At 37.4% G+C, this 25,697-nt stretch overlaps 2 protein-coding genes and 1 long non-coding RNA gene across 3 annotated transcripts in view; 2 read left to right on the plus strand and 1 right to left on the minus strand.

Annotated features, from left to right (window-relative positions):
* The first annotated feature begins 1,243 nt into the window (after positions 1–1,243).
* spi1b (Spi-1 proto-oncogene b) lies at positions 1,244–8,765 on the plus strand. The gene is made up of 5 exons (XM_032509894.1): positions 1,244–1,641; positions 2,164–2,254; positions 3,571–3,767; positions 6,408–6,558; positions 7,833–8,765. Exons 1-5 carry the CDS (start codon positions 1,600–1,602, stop codon positions 8,141–8,143), a joined length of 792 nt encoding a protein of 263 aa, XP_032365785.1. The 5' UTR covers positions 1,244–1,599; the 3' UTR covers positions 8,144–8,765.
* Positions 4,984–25,686, minus strand: LOC116684745 (uncharacterized). Its single transcript, XR_004330841.1, has 3 exons — positions 25,561–25,686; positions 24,502–24,503; positions 4,984–4,996 (listed from the first exon to the last, which is right to left on the minus strand). It is a non-coding gene; the product is annotated as an uncharacterized LOC116684745 (long non-coding RNA).
* mybpc3 (myosin binding protein C3) overlaps positions 13,887–25,697 on the plus strand; it is a 39,692-nt gene continuing 27,881 nt past the window's right edge. The window contains 7 exon segments of the mRNA XM_032508006.1: positions 13,887–14,076; positions 19,556–19,825; positions 22,667–22,783; positions 23,435–23,512; positions 23,961–24,109; positions 24,626–24,743; positions 24,843–24,891. Of these exon segments, the coding sequence (XP_032363897.1) occupies positions 14,052–14,076; positions 19,556–19,825; positions 22,667–22,783; positions 23,435–23,512; positions 23,961–24,109; positions 24,626–24,743; positions 24,843–24,891 (806 nt within the window). The 5' untranslated portion in view covers positions 13,887–14,051.

Genomic DNA, 25,697 nt, shown 5'->3' on the forward strand with positions numbered 1-25,697 from the left:
GTAATATTTTCAGCACATTGCCTTATCACATTGCTGCAGTCTTCCTCTTAAACAGGCAGTGCTAACAATATACACTTAGATATGTGCTACACTGTTACTGTACTAGTTAACAGTTATCTTGGCATCTGAAAAATATGCAGTACCTTGGGTTGTTGCAGTTGTTAAAACCAATATATTTAACTTTTATTTTGCCCTATTGCCTTATGAACATACAGTTGACCAAATGCCTAACCATAATATGTTGCATAACAATTCCTTACTGAACCAAAAAAACAGAGTTTTTAGTAGCAGAGGGAATCAATTCCTCCCCAGGAGTTGTTGTTGATAACAATAATCTCCATTTACCTCCAGTGTGGTTACAACACAGACACTGTACCTTCATCTTATCTACCAGCTGTGTGTTTGTGTGTGTGTGGTGTGTGTGTGTGTGGTGTGTGTGTGTGTGTCGACATTTCTCCTCGACAAACTCCTGTTTACGCCACCATGTCTTAGCCTTTTTTGCTGCAGTGTAAACTTTCAGTCCGTCAGTTTCAGGTCTGCAGCCAGAACCCGGCGTATAAGTGTTTACAGTCCAACCCTCACACTTCACACTCAGTGTGCTAAAAGCTAAAAATAATTCCATTGTCACAGTAAATCCTGTCTTTGTTGAGCTGTAAATTTTAGCATATATTTCAAATGAACATGTTTTTTCTAGAATACTCTCAATGTTTATGGTGCTTTTTATTGGCACGGTGTGTAAGTACATTGATATGCTTACACACAATGATTAAAAAGCATACAGTTGTGTATTACAGCAGTATACAGTAGTGTATTATACATTAAGGGAACATAGTCAGTTTGTTGTAGTAAAAATATTGTTGAAATTGTAAACAATTCATTTGAAACCCCTTACTTTAGCATGTATGAGCCATTAATGTAGTTATACACTGAAATAAAGACATTTGTAAGTGTTGATTAATATACAGTATTCATATCCTGCTTATAAATGGCAACTACCACAATTTTCACAGTGTGACTCTACTGTTGTTGAGACCATAGCGTGCCATAATTGAAATGAAAAACATGCTAAAAGCAAAGGAAATGAAAGTCCACCAAACTTAATACATTAAACATTCAATGGTGCATTGCACCCTCTTTTTATCACATTTTCTTTGCGGGGGAGAAATTGACAGTGATGAAAACCCCAGATGATGATTGGCTGCTAAGGGAGGGGACACTGCATAGACCCTGATAAATGTGAAGTTTCATGGTCTCCCCTGACAAATCATCAATGGCCAGGAACCTTCAGCAGACACACTCTATTGCTCCCACCCACCCACACACATTTTACAGAAGTCAAAAGTTCCTTTTTCACTTTACAGTCCAACAGCGGGCCATGTTTATTTAATTTTATTTGACACAGCTGAAGGCCTCTGAGAGTAGCTCAGGTCACAAGTGTGTGCTATACAATAAGAGAGAGGGACACATTTTTGGGTTTTTCGTTGAACGAGAGGAAATTTTGAAACATTGTGCAATGGTGCCGCAAAAGTTTTGAAAGGTTGTGAGAACGTTTTTGCTTGCAAAGCGTCTGAGAGTTGGTCCATTGGGGAAGAGGTCTCCATGTTGCATTCATACATAATGGAGAGCTATCTCATCCCGCCTGTAAGTATCATTTATTTTTTATTATTATGTAAACTCTTTGGAGACTTTCAAGCATCTAAAGTTTAATATAGTTCCTTGAGTAGTTTGCTTTTTATTCCTGTATTGACACATTTAATAATCAAGAGGATGGACTACGTGTTGTTTTCAAATCAAAAGACTTAATGTGAGTCTACTTCGATTTGAATACAGTACACAAACTGTAAGAGTCTTTTATACTACTGGTGATATGAGAATGAAACTCAAGACGTCTTGAGAGTTTCAGAACAGCAGTGGCATGAAAAAAAAGGCATTACTATAACACAGTTAACGCTAATCAGTAATCTGATTTACAAATGAAAACCTATTTAAACACAATGTGAACATTTTGGATAAGTCAGCTGGTGTGCATTTTTATTTTCTTTAAATGATTAAGTAAGTAATGATGTAATGTGTAATATCTGCATCATATACACTATACAGTAAATTGTTTTCCTTTTTACAAAATGTGGTGGCTAAAAATGTTTTAATTATTTGCTGTTGCAGCACTCAGAAGAAATGTACGATCCTGAGATCTACAGACATCAAATTGCAGAATATTACAATCCATATGTCCTAGATGCAGATATCCAGGCAGGTGAGTTTTACTTCAAGAAGCAATTTTTCTCATGTGAACGGTGTTCCAATTGAAACAGCCACTTGTTCTTTTAAATTACAGTGAGAGGTATTTAAATGAAAATCATTTTAAAATGCAAATTAATGATGGTGATTGTGGGGGCTAAATCCACCAACAGAAATCCTGTTTTTAAGACAGTGCTTTCAATTTTCATTTAAAAGAACATACTTTTTTGTTATCTAATCTTAATCTTCATATGAATCACCATGAACTGGTGTGGCAACACTGTCTTTGTGTGCTGTCTTTTTGGTGGATTGTACATTAAAAGCCTGCAGTGTGTGCAGCTGGAGTGCACCACATTAGGGTGTATGGAACACAGGAAACAGATGCCATTTCTTTCGGCCGCTACAACTTACAGACATAGAACAAACTTTTGCCCCATGGGGTTTTGTTGATACAAGAAAGGTGCTTTACTTTCCCTTATAATCAACTGTTTTGAATATTGCACCAAAACAATCTAAATAGGGTTTTTCTGACCTTAGAGCAAAAAACACTCCCACAAAAAAAGCGGCAGTTCACATTCTGATAAAAATAACTCATGTCTTTAATCTAAATATTTCATATCTATATCTAATTTTGTAAAATAAATACAATATAAAACACTAAACAAACTGGAATACAAAGCCGTTGTCGTACAGTGTTACAGTGGATGTGTGACATGGCTTAATTATCTAGCTTGATTTATTGGTCTTAAGAGTAAACAAGAGTTTCAGTAGTTTGCATGTGAAATATGTATTATTTTGCTCTCTTTTTCCCCATAGTTAAAGAAGAGATGAACTGAGAAACAGTATATTTATCTCGTTTAATTCTTTATGGTTAACAAATAGAGAAAAAAAATAGGATGTGTAAAAGAGTGCAAATTCAAAGTCAACGGCTGTGGCAACACTGCCAGTGAGGCATCAAACAGGAAAGCGCTTCTTGCTGAATTCTCCATTATTCTCTTCATTTCACCCGGTTCATGCAAAGTCAAGCACTACGAGCAAGCAGCTCATCAAGTCCAGTTGCTTTTGACTTAGTAGTTTTAGGTATCTTATGACAAAGATGAGTTTTAATAGACATAGAATCTAGCTTTTTTATAAGTCATCTCTAACTGTTTAAACATGTATCTATGTGATACCAAATTATTTTAAAGGCATTTTCATGTCTTTTGTATGAAGCTGTGTGTTCTACATAACCTTGCTGTGGTTCATTTCTTTTCTTTTTAACAGGAGAGTAATGATAATAGAAACAACAAAAAGCTGTGGTCATTATGCTGTTTCTCACCTCTCTCTCTTAAGATCACTGGGACTACCACCCTCACCCTCACGTACACCCTGTAGAGTTTGAAAACCTGCAAGAGGCCAACTTCACAGAGCTGCAGAGTGTGCAGGCTCTCCATGCGCCCAGCCTCATTCGACATGACACCATACGATACGACGCTGAAAATCTGCTTGATCCAAATCTTGGGGCCCATCCACATGTGTTACAGCAACCAGTAAGTCATTCTTTCACCCAACAAAAGCATACATTAAAGGAATTAACAGAAATACAGTGCATCATAGGTGTGTGTAGCTGCACACATCAAACACAGATTCAAATATATACAAATCAAATGTAGTTAAATTGAATTAAAATGCAAAAAAAATAGTATGTACTGTAGTCAGGGGCTTCAATGCAATGACTATAATCACTTATTGTTCAAGTGATAATGACTAAAGCAAGGTTTTCCTTATCATAGCATAGTATTTATTCCACTAAAGGAAATATAGGACATATTCTACAGAGGCTTCATGACCTTCAAACACACCTGTAAATCTCCAAATATCCTTCTAACTCACTGCGGCCGTCTTTGAACTCAACATAACTCACAGTTGGTTTTCAAATCAAAGAGAACAATTCAGAGAATCTGAGGCCTTTTAGTGCCCTGTAAAAAAAATCAGGAAGTGACTCTTTGAGTTACAAGAAAAACTCAATTTTGGGGTTTTTCATTTCTTTTTTGTTTTATTTCAGTTTAAAAAGGACATTTATTTGGAATAGTCTGAAGGCTAACTTAAGCTCCCTCAGTGTCACAACTGCACGCTCCACCTCTCCAGTTGTCAACCAGTCAACCAGAACAAAGATATCTGGTTTTGGACTGTATTAAAGGGCAGTATCTTACACCAAGTCAACATTTTCAAATTTGAAACCTCTTCACTTCCACTTATGATTTGTTTGGTCCAATATTACAAGCTCTTGTTGTGCAGATATGCAGCGGTGAACAAGGAAAAAGGCACAATTATTTATATAAAACAATTAACACTTAAAGCAATTCCAAGGTTCTTTACATGCATTTAAAAGAATGAACATGGACATTAAAATAGTATATTTAAAAAAAAAGTACAATACTAATTCACGGCTTACATTTTTCTTATTTTGTTATTATTTATTTTAAATTTTAGTCAAGATTACAGGCTACATGTGCCAAACACATCCAGCCGAACGCACCTTAAATATCTTCATTTGAGGTCACAGCGAGGCAAAAGGATTCATAGGTTTAAATATTTCACACTGTCTCACGTAGCGTCAGTATATGTAAAGTAGTTAAATAACATAAACAAACATGAAGTATATTCTGTATGATAAAACATCTTTAGCAATACTCACACATGTTGTTTCCAAGAGTAGATGATTTTGCTTTTGAAAAGTGCATTTTATTTCATGTATTTTTCTCATGTGCATCTAGCACTACTATAAATATGTATGTATACTGTGCATACAGCATGTAAAGCTGCCATTTTTACAACATGAGGAAAATGTGTTTGAGTGTACAAAATATAAAAGGTGTTAATGCATTCATAACAACAATGCTCGATTTGTAAAAATTCTGCATAACGAAACGGTACTTAGTACCAGCACCAGGAGTGTAATTATAGACAGTGTGTGTGTGTGTGTGTGTGTGTGTGTGTGTGTGTGTGTGTGTGTGTGTGTGTGTGTGTGTGTGTGTGTGTGTGTTGGTGGTGGTGGTGTTGGGGCTTGACAGTGTTTCACCCCTGAAATGGATAATTTCTTACTTTCTTTGGTATTTTTTTCATATTTAGCTGTGCAATGATGAATGCTGGGCAACATGTATGTTGATGTTGTCCATTGTCAATGTGATGAGACGATACAATAAATGGTAGTTAGTTTAAGCTCAAAATCTGTCAATACTGACTCAACAAATCTCATGTCCCCAGTGTTTTAGTCCGAGTCCAAGTCCGTGTTACCAAATAAGAGTCTAAGTCGAGTCCGAGCTGAGTCAATATTACCTGACTTGAAGTCGAATCATGAGTCCACAGAATATCGACTTGAGTCGGACTCGAGTGATTAGAAATGAAATATAAGTTAAAGCTATGGCAAGCCGTTTCTGTCGCCATCATGAGGAATTCTAAGTAATGACAACCAACCTATCCACATGGCGCAAGCCTTCGGTGATTACCAGTTGCTACTAACTCAAGGAGGAAACGGTGGATTTAAAAACATGAGTGACTCTTCAGAAGAGGTAACTATTTGATAGTTTTTATGTCTGCATCGTCTTCAAAGCTGTTGTTCTTTCTTCTTCTCACTCAAGCTTCTGCGCATGAGTCGTGGGACGGCAACATTTTGTAAACATAGTCATACTGAGAAATACAGACAGAATTTTGAGCAGCTGATCGTTAATTAACGTTATATGAACTCATTTGGCACTTGCTTGAATGACATTCATTATTATAAAATTATACTTATGCGCAATCACATAAGGCTTGTGTCATGTGGACGCACCCACAGTGTTGTTGTCATTACTTATAATTCCTCAAGGGGAAGACAGAACCTATGCACCTTAGCTTTCAGCAACAATGGAATCACTCTTTATCTGTTCAGTCCCAGACTTACCGGTGCATCATGACATGTACATCTTTTTGCTTTATTTTCCCGGTCAGCTCCCAAAATGTAATAATAATGTAGTAATAAAATTTAGTAATAATTGCATAACTAAACAACTACTGATTAAATATATAACATTCTCATATAGTGTGGAAATTGTATTTTTTTCCAAAACCTTGGAGCAACATGAAGGGACTGATGATCAACACCCTAAGTTAAACTATAGACTTTATAAACTTTGACTCCTGTGTTGTAGGTAGCCTTCTTCCCACGGGCTGTGTATCAACCTCACGTGTCCCAGCGCAGCTCTGACGATGAGGAGCATGGAGGACGAAGTCCCCCACTGGAGGTGTCGGATGAGGAGTGTCTGAGAGATCGTATGCCTTATGTCACACCAGGAGAGCTGGGTAAGGATATAGATTGTATAGGCCATGTCATATGTGCAGTAAGGTGAAACACTCCAGCTCTTCACAGAGCAGTTAACACATTTACTTTAGGACAAACCAACCGTGCTGGCCATGTGTGGATTCTCAATCATCCAGGTCATGGTATATCTAGAAGTGCTAAGTCACTAAGCAGTGTCTAAGCTGTGTTGCAGAAGACCAGTGTTGTTTTCCACGCATTGGACTGGTGGAGGTGTGGCATTGGGTCAGCTCTGTGTTCTGATTCTGAAATACCTTTGTAAATATTTGCATGATTTTCTTTTTTACTCACACACTCCTGTAAGCATCTCTGTGGCAGTGATTGTGTGTCATCTACTACACTAGTGCAGAACTCATAGCACACTCCCCGCATCAAGGCAGCCTTGAAACACGGTTCTCCAAGTGTGTCTGGCTAAGAGTATCTCAGTAACATGTTCCAAACAAGGTTAATCAGAGAGGAAACATGCATGGTCCTTAAATTGCAATGTGTTGCAAGTTAACCACTGCAGTCACAAACATAACAAGTAGCGTAGAAAGTCTCCAAACTCAGAGAACAGTGGTTACATATGTTACTGTCAATGACAGAGTTCATCATTTGACTGTCAAGTAACTTTCCTGTAAACTAGAATCAGATTTCATTTTCTGTATTGGTACAGACAGACATTTGTAGAAACTTATCTTATCTTAATGTTTAAGAATTTAAATAACCTATTTAAAAAAGAGTTAACATGTCATCAACTAGGGTTATCATGTAGCACGTGACACGTGGAAAACACTAAAACAAAGACTCACGGAAGATTACATCTTCCAGTATTTCTTAAAATTGAATACTCTTCTTTTGTAGTCACTGTATTGTCTCACTATGTGACATCCAATTAAAGAAGTAAAAGATATGAATAAGATATGAAAGAGGCAGAGTAAACAAGAATTATGCCTTTTATATATTTATTATATATATATATATATATATATATATATATATATATATATATATATATATATATATATATATATAATATAAACTGATGTGGTTGGTCTAGACTGGTTGAAACTCACAAAAACAACTGAACCACCTCCTTTATAGTATCAATACTGTGCTACAGCCAATATTTCAGGCTTTAGGCTTAGGTTTTAAGAATAACAAGTTGTTGTTGTTTCTTTTTTTTCAACAAGTCATAAAACTAAATCTGTATGTAATAAATATCATTACAGTGCATATCAGTTTAAAATGAACGTTGCAACTTTCTGATGTTTCCAAGGCAATAAAAAGAAGATCCGTTTGTACCAGTTCCTGTTGGACCTTTTAAGGAACGGCGATATGAAGGACAGTATCTGGTGGGTGGACAGAGACAAAGGGACGTTCCAGTTTTCATCCAAACACAAGGAGGCTCTTGCACACCGCTGGGGAATCCAGAAGGGAAACCGCAAAAAAATGACCTATCAGAAGATGGCTCGGGCCTTACGCAACTATGGCAAAACTGGAGAGGTGAAAAAGATTAAGAAGAAGTTGACGTACCAGTTCAGTGATGAGGTGCTGGGGAAGAGTCATCTGGAGAGAAAATATATGTAGGGATACTGAAATGTCAAGTGTTGAGGTGTAGTTTCTAGTGTTAGATGCTTAATCAAACATGCTGATGTGGTAAGTTGCATTTTTTAAATAGCACCTATACTGCTGTTCAGTGAGATCAACAGCTTATAGTGTACAGTCAAAATGCAGCAGGGAAAAGAGAGATGGGGACATTGCTGTTACACTGTATGCTTCTTAGACACTGGGTTATTGGGCTTCCATTTCTAAATGTGTGAGCACATATATCAGTGCATATTCTACTTGGAAAAGTCTGTTAATACATTTCAATATTATGTTCAAAGTTGTTTCATAATATGTAGCTAGAGAAAGTTGAAATGTTCCAGTTACCCCAGGTCTTCTCCCTACTGTGTTTAACTCTCTTGTGAGATGAACAGGCTTACGTCTCTTGTGGGTAATCCTGTGTACTATTGTATGTAAATATAATTGCAATTTCATATTTAAAACAGCAAGGAGACAAAAAGAAGTCATTAATGGGATAGACTAACCTTGGAGGACCATTATAATACCATTACTATGATTACTAACATTACAAATGTTTTGTACAAATACATGAAACTCTGTATGTAATAATTAAGAATTGCTTATTAAAGTATGTGTATAGTAACTGTTTGTAAGTGATAACATCTCACATTACTGGTAGAACACAAAGAACAGGAAGAAGGAGTAAATATTACATGAATTTGTATTGTTTTAACTATCATAGACTTCAATGGTAGAAACTCGCTCTAGCCATTTGCGGTTTTGTTATGGTAAACGTTGCTATGGTAACAGCAGATTGGACCAATCAGAGACGTTGCTGATTTGCTTAGTGTACTTTTCCTCCAAAAGATTATGGATAAAACATGTTTTTCTTAAAACAAGGTTGATTACACACCGACTTCTAGCTTCTACAAGAGCAGAAACTTTTGTTTCACAACCACGTAGCTCGTTGTCAGTCAACCTCGGATGGTTTAGACATTATGGCTAATAATCTATCCTAACCTAATCTAATCCTAATGTATCTAATCTAATCCTAACCGTATGTTCACATTGCCACCAATTTGAGCATCTAAAGTTACCGGAAGTCATTCATTTTCAATGGAAGCCGGCTTCTGTCAGCAGAAAGGAGCGGCAAATCAGTTGGCGTTGCGTTTTGGCCGTTTTGAGCTTGCTGAGAGTCAATCAGAAAGTTGACATTTTTCATCTTTATGGTAATGGGGTATGAGCGGCAAGCAGCGGATAACGCCAGCCGGCAATCGGAATATAGAAGTCCTTCGTGCTGGCTGATCCTACCAAAACATTAATTCTGAGGTTAACTATTGTTGAGTTATAAAAAGGTATAAACTGTTTATTGTGCAGCCAGGATGGGATTAATATACATATGTCTGTGAAGAAGGCAGGATGGCCATTTGTTCCTCACCTTCCCCCCCTGTTTCTCTGACTGTAAAGTATTGATCTGGTCAAGTCTAGCAATTAACATATGGAAAGGGGCTTCCTGCTATGCAACAAAAGGTGGTCCTCTCTGTCTCCAGTCCCCTGGGGTTTTAGGCTGAATCCCATTCCTTCCCCTTACCCCTTCCCCTTACCCCTTCCCCTACCTTTTGCGCGTTCACGCGGCACCTAGTGCCGGTCCAATACGTATTACGAGCTAGGGGTAGGGCATAGATCAAGGGCTGTATACCCCTACGGATCTAGTGTGGACGCGACCTCACTAGAAAACACACAGGCAGTGTGTGGCTGCTGCATCAACCAGAGAGACACATGAATGTAAGTACTTTCAGCTTTAAATAATTGATTAAAAAGTTACGACAGTCTGTTTTGTGGTCTATGCAGTCCTGTACATGTGTACCCATGTTCCTAACTGAAACTTTTTAAAAATCGCTAGCTTGCAATGCTAACGCTAATCGCTAACGCTAACTAACGTTGAACAGTCCCACATATTTCTGCCTTGAATGGACTGTATAGATCGCATAGATTGTATAGCTATATATATATATTAACGGTCTATGATACATCGCTACGTGCTTAACATATACCGCCCTGTCTCACACAGGAGGACACAGGAGGACACAGCAGCTGATCCAGGTTGGGGCTGCAAACGAGCAGACTTTCCTAATTCATATGTTCACGTTGTACCCATTCATTATTGCATTGGTAGCCTACTATTATTGTAATAATATTTAATTAATTCCTGTTCATTGTTCATGCACTTGTTATATTGTTGTTGGTTTTGATATGGGACACTGATGATATGTGAGGGGGGGTTACTGGCCAAAAGGCTCCAGACTGGTCTGGAATATCAGAGCAGCTGTAGCTACAACAGTGTAGTGTGTGTGTAGTTTGTTTGTGGTCTTGTGTGTATTTTTTTAGTTTTACACATATGAGTGCCTTTTATTGTGTGCGACATGTTAGTTATGGTTCTAATAGTTGACAATGGTTCTGTAACATTATTTTATGTAACGTTTTTGCCTGTTATGTTCAATTTATCACCAATAAAGACAGATTTTTGTCAACAAAATGTTTTTGTGAACATCAATGACATTCAAAACGGTGATAACTGAAACAGATATACACACACCATGTATACAGGGTGTATATGTATGTATATGTACACATGATGCATGTGTATACACATTTGTATTGCAAACAGACCTAAGTACTACACAGATAAGTACTCTGCACTACCAAAGTGAACCTAAAATAACTATAAAATATATAACACACACACTGTTGTCCAAACCCACACAATCAACAGACCTAGACGGCATCTTGGAGGTTTGTGATCAATACTGTATGGTGATGTCACCAAGTGGTGTCCCAATTCATAGGGGTATGTTTTCACCCCTTACCCCTACCCCTTGGTTTCAAGGGCCAAGGGGTAGGGGTAAGGGGAAGGAATGGGATTCAGCCTTAGTCTAGGCTAAAACAATACAATGTTGATTGGAATATGTTGATGTCAGAGTTTCACATTTACACGACATAACCATTTGCCCTGCAACCAAAAGCGAGCCCCAAAGGTGCAGACCATCATTGGTCAGCAATGATGCACTCAACATGCTGTCATGACAACAACGGACCAATGAGAAAGGATTTGAATGCACCATGGGAAAAAGAACAGCCCCCGGTGCAGCGCTTAAAAGTGTGAACTAAGAAGTTTCTGCACTGCTTCCACGTAACTCCGTCAGGAGAAGCGTGGATCAGTCCGCTGTCAGCTGCAGTGTTATTTTGTTTGTATCATGTTTGTCTTTGTCTTATCATCTTCATCACTGCTGTTGCATTAAACCTTTTCTCAATTCTCAATTCGACCCTCAGCCTCCTTTTCCTCAGAAGTCCGAACGAACGCGATGTTAGTTATGAATTTCTAACTCTATCGTTTGTGATATATAACGTTTGTATATCGGGACCAGTTAGCGTTACTTGCTGGTCACATCGTCTCTAACTGTCCCTCACAGTGAATCCTGCACGGGTCACTAGGTCAGTCTGGCGGCTGCTCGCTCTGCCTGCACGCCGCTACGGCTCAGCGGCTAACGAGCAAGCTAACTGCTAACCGACTCCACTGCAACCAATCAACATAACAAAAACTTCTATCATTATATATGCAGCTTATAAAAGGTGTCTGGTGTCAGTGTATTGGCCATTGCTGCGAGAATGCTGCCACGTCAAAGCGTCTAAAAGCTTCCCCGTACTTTTTGACAAGCGTCCTTGGCGGGGCGGCCAGAGATTTTTTGCAGCTCAAGTCGGTGGCGGTGTGTACGTACGGTTATGGAGAAAGACTGCTGACTGGAAGATCTGATTCCCTACTCCGCGTTCCGGAAGCAGGAGGAGTGGGATAGGCCTACAATGTATCTCTGTGTTTTTCTGTAGCTATCATAGTTGTTTTTCTATTGATTACCTGTCAGAGAACTATGAGGCTAATAAAATGCTTATGAACTTTACAACCATCATACCTCCCTTTTAACAGAAAAATAGAAACTGAACTATATTTATTTACCACATTCCAAAACCACTTTTGCTGATGAAATTCACTTGAGTAAAATATAATAAAACAACACTAAAATAATACCATAATACCAAAAATAAACTAATAACAATAATAATAATAATAATAATAATAATATAACACAAAACAAAAAACACTGCCATAGTAAAGAGTAATTATTTGCTAAAATGTGCAGTCTGTAAGTATAAAAATACCACAGCACCTGGTGTCCCAAGAGCAAACAGCTCCCTTTGGTCAAGCTGTAATTGATACCCAGAACTAACAGGTGAAAAAATGGAAAGACATGGCCTTGGACCGAATAGAACATAGAAAACAATACAATACCATGCAATAGAACTTAACCAGAGCTGGATACTCAGTCTTTACTTCCTTTCAGTCATTAAAAGGCAGGGAGGGGGAAATTCTAAGTTTGTTAGAAAGGACAGTAAAGACATCACAACAATGGCTCCATTATAAACCAACTTGGCTCTCAGTTCAAATTCTGAGCACAGCACTGGTCATTGCTGTGGTCCAACTAAAACCACTTCCCGTAATTTGATGACTGGTCCAGAAACCATCTGCAGGGTTCAGTTGGTACAGAGTATGTTTTCAAGATAAAAGATCTAAGCAAAAGATTGAGATTGACTCCGCAACACTAAAAGTCTTGTGAGAGGTGACCCTTTTCACCTTGTCGTCTAACTTATGGTAATTACAGTCAAGAATATATAGTGTATTTACATGCTGTACCTTAGTGCATAAGAGATTTACATACTGTAGGTGTACAGTAGTATGGTATAGATTAGTATAGTGTAAACTAAAATATAGTAAAGTATAGTAAAGGAAAACATAGAAGTATAGTACAGTACATAGTACTGTAGTATAGTAAAAACTAGTATGTGTATATAGACTATTCTGTATATATATATATATATATATATATATATATATATAGAAGAGAGAGAGAGAGAGAGAGAGAGAGAGAGAGAGAGAGAGAGAGAGAGAGAAAGATAGAGAGAGAGAGAAAAGAGAGAGGGTACCTGTTTCTGTCAGTTCTGAGCTGATGTCACTGCTGGACAGCTTCCAATTTCGTGGAGAAATAAGCTTGATGTGTTTTTCATCTGCTGCAATAAGTTTCCTTGGCCGACCACTGTGTCTATGATCCTCAACGTTGCCTGACTTTTTGCAAGTGTACCTATAAGAATATTTGCTGGTGAGGGCCCTGTTCATGTTGTACAGACATATTATACCTGTTTGCTTGCCTGCCTGCCTGCCTGCTCCCCAGCTCACTCGTCGCTGATTACAAGGATTGGATTCTGCCTCAAATTGTTGGACTCTCGAGGATTCCTCACCACATGGTCATCGTCACCAAGTCACTGGGCACACTGCACCGACCACTCACCACAGGATCTCCTCGACGCACCCCCCTCTTGTTGTTACCTGCACAATTATTGTATCAAATCACTTTATTGTGTATTCTGTGTCGTCATCTGCTTTTGGGTCCAACCTCCAGTGCTGTTCCATAACACATCCTCTTGTATTCATTGTTAGATTTACAGGTTGACCGGGTGCAGCACAGATGTTGAAAGAGCAAACTTTTTATAGGATTCAAGGCTCTAAATTTAACCACTGCCTTACATCCCTTCCCCTCCCTCTCAAGGCCTGTCATTCATCCGAGGTGTTGGAGGAAAGGATGGTTGAAATATAGCTTGAGGTCAGACGTGAGTGGGGGACGGGGGGGGGTGTTGTGTTTTTGGACATTGTGTTGGGCTTAGGAAAAATAAATTGGCATGAGCGGTGGGATGGTTCATGAAGGAACAGGAGGAGGCGGGGGGAGGCTTTTTGGAATGAACAGCACTATTAAAGGCACGGGGTTAAGATAGACGGCAGACTGTTTGGGTAAGTCACACTGTGGAGGAGAGGAGATCCTTCAGGATGCCAGAGCCAGTAAAAAAAGCAGGTTAGTGTGTTCAATCAGCTACTTTTGAAAGATGTGTCATTAAGTGTCCTTAACTGGTGAAGAAGGATATCACAACATTTTTAGACAATGTACTGTAAGTACATTGTCTAAAAATGTTGGGGGAGGGTTTTTGGAATGAACTGTAAGTACATTGTCTAAAAATGTTGTGATATTAGCATTATCTGGTTGTAAGATCAAATGTCTAAAAAAGTATTGTACAAATGAGCTGTGAACTTATCAACATCCTGAAACTGAACAGCTATCAGTTTACTTCCATTGTGCAATGTTCTCCTTTAACACAAACCTCTTCTAAAAAACTAATGTGAGAAAATATTCTGCTGTGTTTTGTCACGCTCCTATTGAGCAACTATTAACCACATCTGAACCGCTCAATGGAGACCTGGAAGTTGTTTTCATGATAATACACTGTTTGACTCTTTACAGAATAACGTGATTATTACATTTCACATGAAAAATGAAAGATTTTATCTTGTTGTTTTTTTTAAACTGCATACCCACAACTCTTTTTTTTACTATTTTAATCACTTGTCACAAATAAAAACATATTTTTGCCATTAACTAGAATTTACAGTGATCACTTGAATGTACAGGTTATCTATTTCCAGATAATAAAATGTTCATTTCCAGACAATAAAATCATAACAAAGCATTAGATCAAATAAAGTAACTGTACATGCTTCCAATACTGTATATAATGTTAATATATCCCATGGCTTATTCAGATGACCCAATCAGACTGGTGCAAATACTCACGTAGACAGAAGCTACTGAATGTGGTGTGATAGTTACTCCAATCCTCTTTTGGCCGTGTCAGTAACTCAGTTACACGTCACATCAAGGTTGAAACATCTACTGATTTGAAATTGACACTGTCACATTTCCAGCGTCACTGCATTCACAAATGCATCGCTGATCCAAAAATGCCCACCAGGATTGCAACTTGACAAATGAGTTTTTCCTCTCTTAGGTGTAGTGAGAGGCTCGACATATCACACATCAGATGACACATTGCAGCCCAAATGGCCAGCTTGCGTGTGCTAGACCTTTAGTGTTGTGGTTTTGGTAGACTATCACGGTATGATTGCCTGTCTGTTACATTTTTATCACTTATCATCAACACTCTGCAATTAACATGATACTTTTCAGTGTTTTGTAGTGTTGAAATAAACATGCTTTGTCAACTTTAAAGTAATGTCATATATATGTTAAAGCATCTTTAATCATTTTTTCATATAACAGTGTATTAAATGACAATGTGAGAATAATGTGATGATGTTAAAGGAGTTGTTTGTAGTAAGGTACCTTCAGAAAATTGTCACCTGAATTTGCAACTTCCATTAATTTAGTGAGTTCAAGCTCTTAGTCTGTGTGCTTTCAGCTGCAACTTAAAAATATTAAGTGACGAGCTGATGAACATAATTCATATTTAGCAGCTGACAAGCCGTATATTTCCTCAGGAGACCAAAGACATAGTTAAGAGAGTTTACTCAACAGAGTTAATATTGGACTAATATTTGACAATGATGCTGTATAACTCATGGATGTGAAAATAAGAAATAAGTTTGCCACATCAATTTAACGTGGCTAACTGTAGCACATGCTAGCACCAACATGCTAGCTCGTGCTCAATGGCAAAACACTGCTACAACACACAATAGTTCAAAAAAGAAAATGTAGGAAAATCCAACCGTTTAAGGACACCAATTTTCTTTGTGAATGAATAATGTATTGTAAACAAATAAATGTTCTTCCTTAAAATACAGGGGGCATAAGTATGCACACCCCTATGATAAATTACCATAGAGGCAGGCACATTTTTATTTTTAAAGGCCAGTTATCATGGATCCAGGAGACTATGCATCCTGATAAAGTTCCCTTGGTCTTTGGAATTAAAATAGCCCCACATCATCACATACCCACCATACATAGAGATTTGCATGGTGTTTTTCAATTCATTTCAATTAGCTTAATAGCTGGTTTTATTTGCATTGAGAGATGATCTTATGGAAAGTTCCCCATGCCTATCTCTATGTATGGTGAAGGGAATGTGATGATGTGGGGTTATTTTAATTCCAAACTCCAAGGGAACTTTATCAGGATGTATAGCATCCTGGATCCATGAAATAACTGGCCTTTAAAAATAAAAATGTGCCTGCCTCTATGGGAATTTAACACAAGGGTGTGTATATTTATACCACCTGTATTTTAAGGAAGAACATTTATTTATTTACAATACATTATTCATTCACAAAGAAAATTGGTGTCCTTTAAAGGTTGGATTTTCCAATTTCTTTTCAGTTAAGGCATTGAGATCCATTTCCATTTTTTTATTCCTCTTTTTAATCAACTTCAGCATGGGTGTATAAACTTATTCAAGCCACTGTATCTAGCTGATGTGATCTTACCTAGCTACTGCGCATGTGCTTCTCCCAACAAAGATAGTATAGAAGTGAGATGTCTCACTCTGTAGCTAAAACAGAGACCTAAACACACAGGGTGAAAAGAGGACCTGCAGAATGTGGGTTACAACAAAAATATGGTGTCTTTTTGAAAATTAAACCATTTAAACCTATTCTGGTACAACCTCAAAATACAATCATGAACCTGAAAATGTGCATGCCATGGGCGCTTTGAATCAACCTTTCTAAACAAAGTAGTTGAAAGTATACCCTCTAGATATTTCCAGTGAACCGGAATTTTACAATTAAATGTGATATTAACTAAAACTAGGAGAGGTATTTTACTTTAAATGTGATAGTGGTGTTACAGGAAAAGCAGCATGACTCGCTGACAACACGACAAGAGGTGTCGCAACAGTAGAGATCGCTGGCTGCAGACAGACTGAGCGCACATCATTCATTCTGTGCCTCCAGAGTCACAAATTTAGAATCCAGATAATCCCTTGACTATGTACCTGCGCCCTTGTTGCAGCTGAAGCCGGCGAGCCTCATTCATTAGTCTAATAGTAGATATGCATCCTATATATAAACTCATAAGGTCATCTTGCAACACATGGAGTTGCTTTGTTCTGTCTGTACGTTGAACTATTCACAACACAAACCTAGAAACGACATGCATCTGTTATATGTCTACTTACATTTTTGCTGTTAACCCTCATGTTGCCCTCAGGTCAAATTTGACTTGTTTTTAAAGTTTCTATGTCAAAATTGTGGGTTTCCTTAAACCAAATTGCCTAAAAATACCACTGATGGTTCTTTTGATTATAACTATTAGTCAAAATAATTCATAATTTCGTTTTTTTGGCAAAAACTGACAAAAACAGTTCATTTTCCATAACTAAGTGTAAAACTATAGTAGTCATTAGCTGGAATGAAGTTGGCTAAAAAGAACACAAAATTGGGTGATAATTTATACTTTATGCTTTATGGACAGGCAAAACAACCAGAGGACAACACAAGGGTTAAACACAGGCTGCCCTTAGGGCTGTCACTCACAGTACAATCACTATTTTTAGGTTTAAAGAAGACAAGTGTTGGAAAGATGGAAATACCACTCTGAACGCCTTTCCAACAGCTGGTGTTTTACACAATGTATTTAAAACGTACTATTACTGTAGTAGACTGACTGTAGACACCTTGTCAAAATTGATTTTTTTTTTCTTCATTTAGGATCATGACCCATGCCTGTTATTGTTGTTGATGAGTGTAGATAGTTTTGTGGTTGTGTGCTGATGTTGAGTTTGTTATAAATGATTCAGGTGTGTCACTGTTGGGGTTAATTTTATTTCAACTTTTCTCCATCATAGTTCCACTCCAAGCCCCAATCAAACACAAGCTAATGTTTTGATTGAATGCTAATTAATGAAAGTAAATGGATTTTAATTCACTGGATGGATGCAGTATGTGCCATCCTGTGATGATCAAATCTCTTTGTTGTTTTTGTTTCATCTCTTAGCAGTTTTGGAATGTAACAAAGTAATTAAGTACAATGTTGAGGTACTTAACTTCACCCTCTTCAACTTTGTACTTCTACTTCAGTACATTTTGGGGAAAAATAATGTACTTTTTACATCCCTGCATTTTTTTAACAGCATTCGTTAGTGTGCAGATTTACAAGGTGTAATACCTTGTCATATATTAAACTTCCATGTCATTCATAACTCACTTAAAATTAGTTCCATGTCCAATAATAGTATTAATACAACAGAAACATTCTGTAGTACTTTTGATAGATCTAGTCTTATCTCTTTGTACTTAAGTATAATATTGATTGCAGGACTTTATTTTTTGGATTGTGAATGCTACCTTTACTTTAGTGAAATGTATCAATGTGAATAGTCTGTTCTCAGACAGTGCAACAGCCTTTTTACACAAATACAATGTGAATGGGCACAAGAGATCACATTATAAACACAAAGACATCACTACTGAGTGGCCATTCCTAGGAACACCTTTAAATTAGTCATGACTGTGATTAATTGGTGCTCATGTTAAATGAATGAACTGTAAGGTTTCAGTCCTTTTACCTTCTGTTCTTTTCAACGATCTGCTATTCCTTGCACAAGTATTTACATTTACTCTTCAATGACTCCCCAAATGAAGCCCAAACTGTATACTTTAGAATTCAGTATTATCTTGTACAGTAAATACGATGTAAGAGAATTACAAGAATGCACAAATAAGACTTCATAAAGCCAGATGTAGATGCTTTGAGACAAATAGAAAAGGCAAATTCATTGGTTTTCAGCTAGCCCCACCCAGTGTGCTGCAGACTGTACAACACTACTTTTTCAGCTCATTAGCCTTCTTCTTCTTTAGCTAAAATATGAATGGTCTTTGTAAAGTATATGTGTTGTTCTTTCTTCAGGCGTGGCGTTTCATGTTGAGTTAATATATATGTATGTATATGTCTACATATATATACAGTGGTGTGAAAAAGTGTTTGCCCCCTTCCTCATTTCCTGTTCCTTTGCATGTTTGTCACACTTAAGTGTTTCGGAACATCAAACCAATTTAAACAATAGTCAAGGACAACACAAGTAAACACAAAATGCAATTTGTAAATGAAGGTGTTTATTATTAAAGGTGACACTTAAGTGTGACAAACATGCAAAGAACAGGAAATGAGGAAGGGGGCAAACACTTTTTCACACCACTGTATGTATGTATATATATACTGTATATATATGTGTGTGTGTGTGTGTGTGTGGTGTGTGTGTGTGTGTGTGTGTGTTTGGGGTATTTTATTTTATTTAAAATAACATTTAAAATAACAAAACACTTAGGGCGCAAAGAGTGTGGCTACTTTTACCTGTTACTTGTTTTTCTTGCAATTTAACAACATTCTCATTAATGTCCATTCAGCAAGACAATTATAGCATGTGTGTTTACTCCTCAAGGTCATTTTATTATACCCTTACAGCCGACATGTTAAGACTAAGTCTTATTGACACTTCAAAAGGCTTACTTTTCATTTTGAACCCACCCTCTCTTTTCAGTTTCAGCATTTGCTAAGAAACCAAAGACTCAGGAGGCAGAGGAGGGGTCCTGTGTGGTCTTTGAAGCAGAGACAGAGAAGAATGATGCTAAAGTAAAATGGCAGTGCAACTCGAAAGACATCGCCAGTGGTGACAAATATGTGATCACAGCCGACGGAAAAAAGCACTCCCTCGCTATAAAAGCTATTACCAAGGAAGATGCCAATGTCTACACGGTGATTGCTGGGAGTTCAAAGGTCAAGTTTGACCTGAAGGTGGTTTTAAAGCCAGGTACGAGACTTTGATCCTGCAGCTGTGTGTTTGAGGTATCTGTTGGCTCACCTACAGGCCATGTCGTCGCAAAGCACAAAGCTAAATAAAGCACTCAATGCAGAAAAGCACTGAGGCAGTATATACGATATACTGCATACAAATGAACTTGCGTTCTACACAGTGAAACAGCTTTGTGTGCGCTGTCTTTGCAGCACATTAAGGGTTTGATCTTAAAGGAAGAGTTTGACATTTTAGGAAATACACTGATTAGCTCAACATGCAGAGAGTTAGATGAAAAGATTAATACCACTCACATATTTGTCTCTCAAATGTCAGGGTGAAAACAGCAGTCTATTAGCTTAGCTTAGCATAAGAGAAAGCAAGGGGAAACAGCCAGCTTGGCTAGGTCCAAAGTTAACAAAAAAAAAACGTTATATAACTGTTGATGGGACACCTCCAATTGCAAAGTCTCTTTTCTCTCTTTGTATGAATTAATTATGAATAGTTGCATGACATGATTTATGTGCATGACTTAACCCCTATGTAAAGTCTACAAGCCAGCAGCAGGAGAAACACTAATACGCATGTGAAGTGGGCTGCACAATGCGGAAGCAAAACTATAACTAAGTTGGCCTTGAAGTTTTATACTAAACAAACAACATGTCCAATGTGCTTTGGTGATGGATTTTGTTACCTTTGCACAGAGCCAAGCTAGCTGTTTTCCCCTGCTTCCAGTCTTCATGCTAAGCTAAGCTAACTGTCTCCTAGTTGTAGCTTCATATTTACCATGAAGACATGACATTTACAAAATGTCAAACTCCTTTAACAATCTGGATTTATCTGGATTGCAATCACTGACTTAATCACAATCATTTTGTCCAGCACTTTATAGAGCACTGTTCTGTATGCTGCAGTGACTGTGTGCTGTGGTAGTGGATTACAGAGCAACATTTGTGCCATTAGCATGGCCATTAGTCTGTCAGTGTAACCCGCCTAGGTCGTTTGTTTGGATTTGATAAGATGGAAACAAATCCTAAAGAAAGGGAGCAGACTAATGGGCCCAGTGTGTACAACAAGAGACGTCCCACAGCTGTCTGTGGCTCATGTCATAGTCACCCGTACTCTGTCTGCACGGAGACCTTGACCCTCACACCAGCACATTATTTCCCCATGAGTAACCACCACTTGACTGGCGCTCAGGATAGGCATGAGTGGCAGCTGATAACACATGGAAAATCATCCAGCCATTCAAAGATGATAAGACATAAGACATATTTGAGCGATACACTGTTATCCCGATTAGTTGACTTTACTAGAAGTTTGCTGGGAAACCTGTTTCCTTAAGTTTTTATACAAGGTGAAACAGGTCAAGTTGTAACAACAAAAGAGCGGTCATTAGTAAACATAAATTATTATTACTATGGAATCATATAGTCTAAAATAAGCATGTTAAGTTAAAGCTGTAGTGCGTAACATTTTTTAATTAATAAATGTCCTTACATTCAAGCTGTTGCCAAATGAGTTGATACAAAGCTAATTAAGACTATCATCGCCACAAAACTCTCTGTATTTCTCAGTATGGTTATGTTTAGAAACTGGTGTGGTCCGGTGACTTTTGCGCGCAGGAAATTGAGTGAAGATAATTACCTCTTTTAAAGAGTCCATCATGATTGTTTGTTGTGTGTTCTCCTTGGCTACTAACTGAGGAGGGGTGTGTGTGGTACGCAATCACGGAAAACTTTTATCATGTTGATGTGTCGACAGTTTTATTGTCATAAGAATTCCTCATGGGGGCAACAGAAACTACGCTCTGTGCTTTAAACATGCAAAGAAACACAACAAATGTAAAACATTAGCCCACTTCGTAGAACTAAGAAATAATTTGTTTGCACAAATAATGTTTTTCCTTTATGGCAGTGTGACTTTAAGAACAATTTAGTCAACAAATCTTCTCAAGCAAAACGGTAGGGCATACTGTATTTTACACACTAATCATTGTGATTTTCTAATGTGTTGTACTGCTCACTGAGGGGACTGAACTACTAGTTTCCGATTTCTAAACTTACAGAGCATTAAATTCATTGGCACCGTTTGCACCGTCCATTTCCGATCTGTCCCCACCCGGATCTCGGTCATAGTACAACAATAAATGTAGATAAACATGAACACTAAATCAACCATACAAAACTAAAACTCAGATAACATAAATGCACACATAAACATTAACAGGACATTATTTAAACACACTTTAACTGTGACAGAAACCATTCAGAATATTTTTTTTTTTACCATGAGCCTTTGCATCGCTTCAGAGCAGAACAGTTCAAATGACCCCACTCCCTCCCATGCAAAACCCTTCAGATCCTGTGCACTGCATACTTAAGCTGATTACACAAACAACTAATGTGATTTAGTAGTGGAAATGTTTTTTGACTAAACATGGAAGAATAAGTATTGACCACTTAAAAGTTTAATTACAACTATTCAGGGTTTACAGTGAAGATGTTCACCAGAGAATACATTCACTTTGACCGAACAGTGTTTAAAAGACTATCAAATAGTTTAAATTGTATGAAAAATAATACATTTCATAGATCATGTGCCTTGGTACAGAAAATATTCACACGTTAGGTCATTTAAAATGTTGCTTATAATAAAGAGAACGAAAAAACAATTATGCTTTTTATGATAATAAAGACTTAATAAAAAAAAAAATATTAAATTAAGTTTGGTACATAGGTCATTTGCCTTTTTGGAGCTGATTATTTGTTAATAGGTGTAGAGAGCACAGACCCAATATTGTTTTTTGTCCTTCTTACTTGTGACTTGTTAATCCTTTTGGTGATGATGGGAACACAGCTGAAGCCCCTGTTGATGCACCTGGGGAGACCGGTGTAGAACCAGAACTGGCTCCTGCAGCAGCACCCACAGAGGACCAGACCGCTGCCCCAACACATGATGCTCCTCCAGCTGAGGGTGAATTACTCAGTTCCTTTCCTTTGTTCAGTCCTTATTGACCATCACGCTGTCCATCACAATATCCATGATCTTTGAATTAAGCTTGGCCTGAAAACCAAATACTCAAAAATATCCCATGAATATACATTACAGTACATGTCTACACAAAAGGCATTGGGCTTACCTGCCGTACGTTTGAATTGCATATTCTATTTTTTGACACATATCCATACAGTACCAAATGTTTTCTTGGTTTGCTCTTTGATTTATCTTGCCTCTGTATGTAGTGAAAGAAGAATATTGTAAACCTGTGTGAGCCAAAGAACCCTTGGGTGTAAAACATATATAAAATAATAAAAAAAAAATATTAAGTGTCATACACCCAATTTGACTCCTTTAAATAACCATTGTAAATGATGTAATTTAAAATGAAATGGTTTTGTATCCTTTAATTCCATGCAACACATATCTGTGTTTGTTTTTATCACAAATAACAAAAAGAAACAAATCAATTGATATACAGTCACTTTTAAATATTCTGCTTCAGTCTGCCAAATGAAAATGTTTTTCATTACCTGCTAATTTTGTAACGTACATTTGAATTAAACATTGTTTGATTTTCTATCCCTCTGTTGTGGCATTTTGTTCTGACCCTGTTGGATTATTCAGAAGGACAGCCTCCGGACACCAGACAGGACCTGACCGGACTGTTTACAGAGAAACCCCAGAGTGGGGAGGTCACTGTAGGTGAGTGGCTTCGAATGGGAAAGATTCTAAACTATGTGTCAATGATCCCTTGCAGAAAGTTGCAGTTGTGTGCAATAAACTGTTCACCTCTTAACAAGGTTTAACATTTGTTTTTTTATTATTATTATATCTTTTCAGTTCAAATACTGGGCATTGAGAAATTTCAAAAGAAAGGGAAATTGATGGAAATAATATTAAGGTGCTATAAATATAATCGGTGCTTTTATTTTAAAACTACAATTGAACCCTTGTTGTTGATAAATTCAGTTTTTTTACTTTAATATATATATACACGCATATATGTACGTATATATGTACGTCTAGATCCAACTAATAAAATATATGGCAGTTTGCAAAGAGATATATAACATTATAGCCATGCTTCATTGGATATCACAATCTGAAGGATAATGTGTTAATTCACATGACATATTCATCTTTTGTACAGGTGAAAACATCACGTTTGTGGCTAAAGTAAATGCTGAGTCCTTGCTGAAGAAACCCACCATCAAATGGTTCAAAGGGAAGTGGATGGACCTCGCCAGCAAGTCTGGAAAACACCTGCAGCTAAAGGAGACATATGACCGCAGCAGTAAGGTACTGCAGACTATTGCTGCAGGCACTAAAACAGAAACATCGTCTACAGGTCATATGTTGATGTCATATTTGATGATATAATATAGGTGTGATTATATTGCTTTGTTTAAAGAGCCCATGAACAATTGCCCATGATATCTATTGCAGCTTCTATTATCTTTTAGACTTTTGAAACATGCAACACGTAACGTTTTACTTTGAGGCAACAAAGGTGTTTTGCAAGGCTTACCCTTCTAACCCTCAGTTTTGCAAGCTCTTGCCTCAGTCACTCATCCTGATAACACGATACCGCAGGCACGCTAATCCTAAGCCTTAGAGGTGATGTTTTGGGAAGACTAAATAGTTTTCCCATAACTTTAATTTAGGAATATTAGAACAAGATGGAGAAACACAACTTTACAAGGGATAAGAATTGAAAACATTTGAAGCATATGTACAATAAGGTTTGGAATCAAAGGTGTTCTCACAAACCTGACGCTAGCCTTCTCACATCTGTCCTCATGCATGTGGTTGCAGGTCTACACGTTTGAGATGCAAATCATCGCAGCCAAGCCTAACTTTGCTGGAGCTTACAGATGTGAGGTTACATCCAGGGACAAGTTTGACAGCTGTAATTTTGAGTTGGCTGTACATGGTGAGAGGGCCTGTTGGTACATGCTAGATTCTTTGTGGCACTTATTAATGTTGCTTCTATCATCATTTCAGTTTCTTACATGATTCTCTTGTATTTCAGAGGCTTGTGCTACTGAAGGGTTCGACATAAGAACAGCTTTTAGGCGCACGTAAGTTTGTGAGACTTTATTACTTTGTAAAAAAATACAAAAAAAAACTTTAGTCACATTCAAATGGATTATACGCTTTTTGATTAGTTTCATTTTTTGCTATATTAGTTTCACATTAAGCGTTTGGCTGCTTGGCTAGTATCACACAGCTATAAAAGTCATATACATGCTTTACAGTGCAAGAGCAAACCCTTGTACCTTAGATATTGAAATACTTCATCAGTTACAAATACAATTCATACAGTGTTGATTCATACTATCATTTTAATATGGAATACATGTGCTGCTTTTAATTGATTTCAAAACTAAGTTCTATGACTGACTCGGAATTATGGATTTACATGAATAGTAGGCCTATTTCAAAATTATACTTCATTCTGCTCCAATGCTTCTTCAGCTTTATTATTTTTAACTTCAGCTATTTAATATCTGTTAATCTCAAATTGATTTAAAATTAAGTTTCTTTCTCAAATGAGATAATTACGACATCAAACCACAGTTAAACAACATGATAAATTTTCTTCTATTCAGTGAAAAATAATCCGTGATCATTTAGAGGTTGAAGGGCTTAAGAGTGCAGCAGCAATTAGTGTCCAGGTGAGCTTGAGTATTTGAAACTGTCATCCTTTAGGACGTTAGTAGCCATTTAGGTAGCAAAAAGACATTAACGTTGACAAGGAGCGATTGTAACCATTAGTTTGTTGTCAGACTCAATCAACACTAGGTCAGACTTAACATTAATAATTTTATTAGCTGATCAGGATTTAAGAGATTAACACAGATGCCAAATGTCAGTGTTCAGGTGT

The sequence above is a fragment of the Etheostoma spectabile genome, chromosome 1 (genome assembly GCF_008692095.1).
Source record: "Etheostoma spectabile isolate EspeVRDwgs_2016 chromosome 1, UIUC_Espe_1.0, whole genome shotgun sequence".
Taxonomy (NCBI): Eukaryota; Metazoa; Chordata; class Actinopteri; order Perciformes; family Percidae; genus Etheostoma; species Etheostoma spectabile.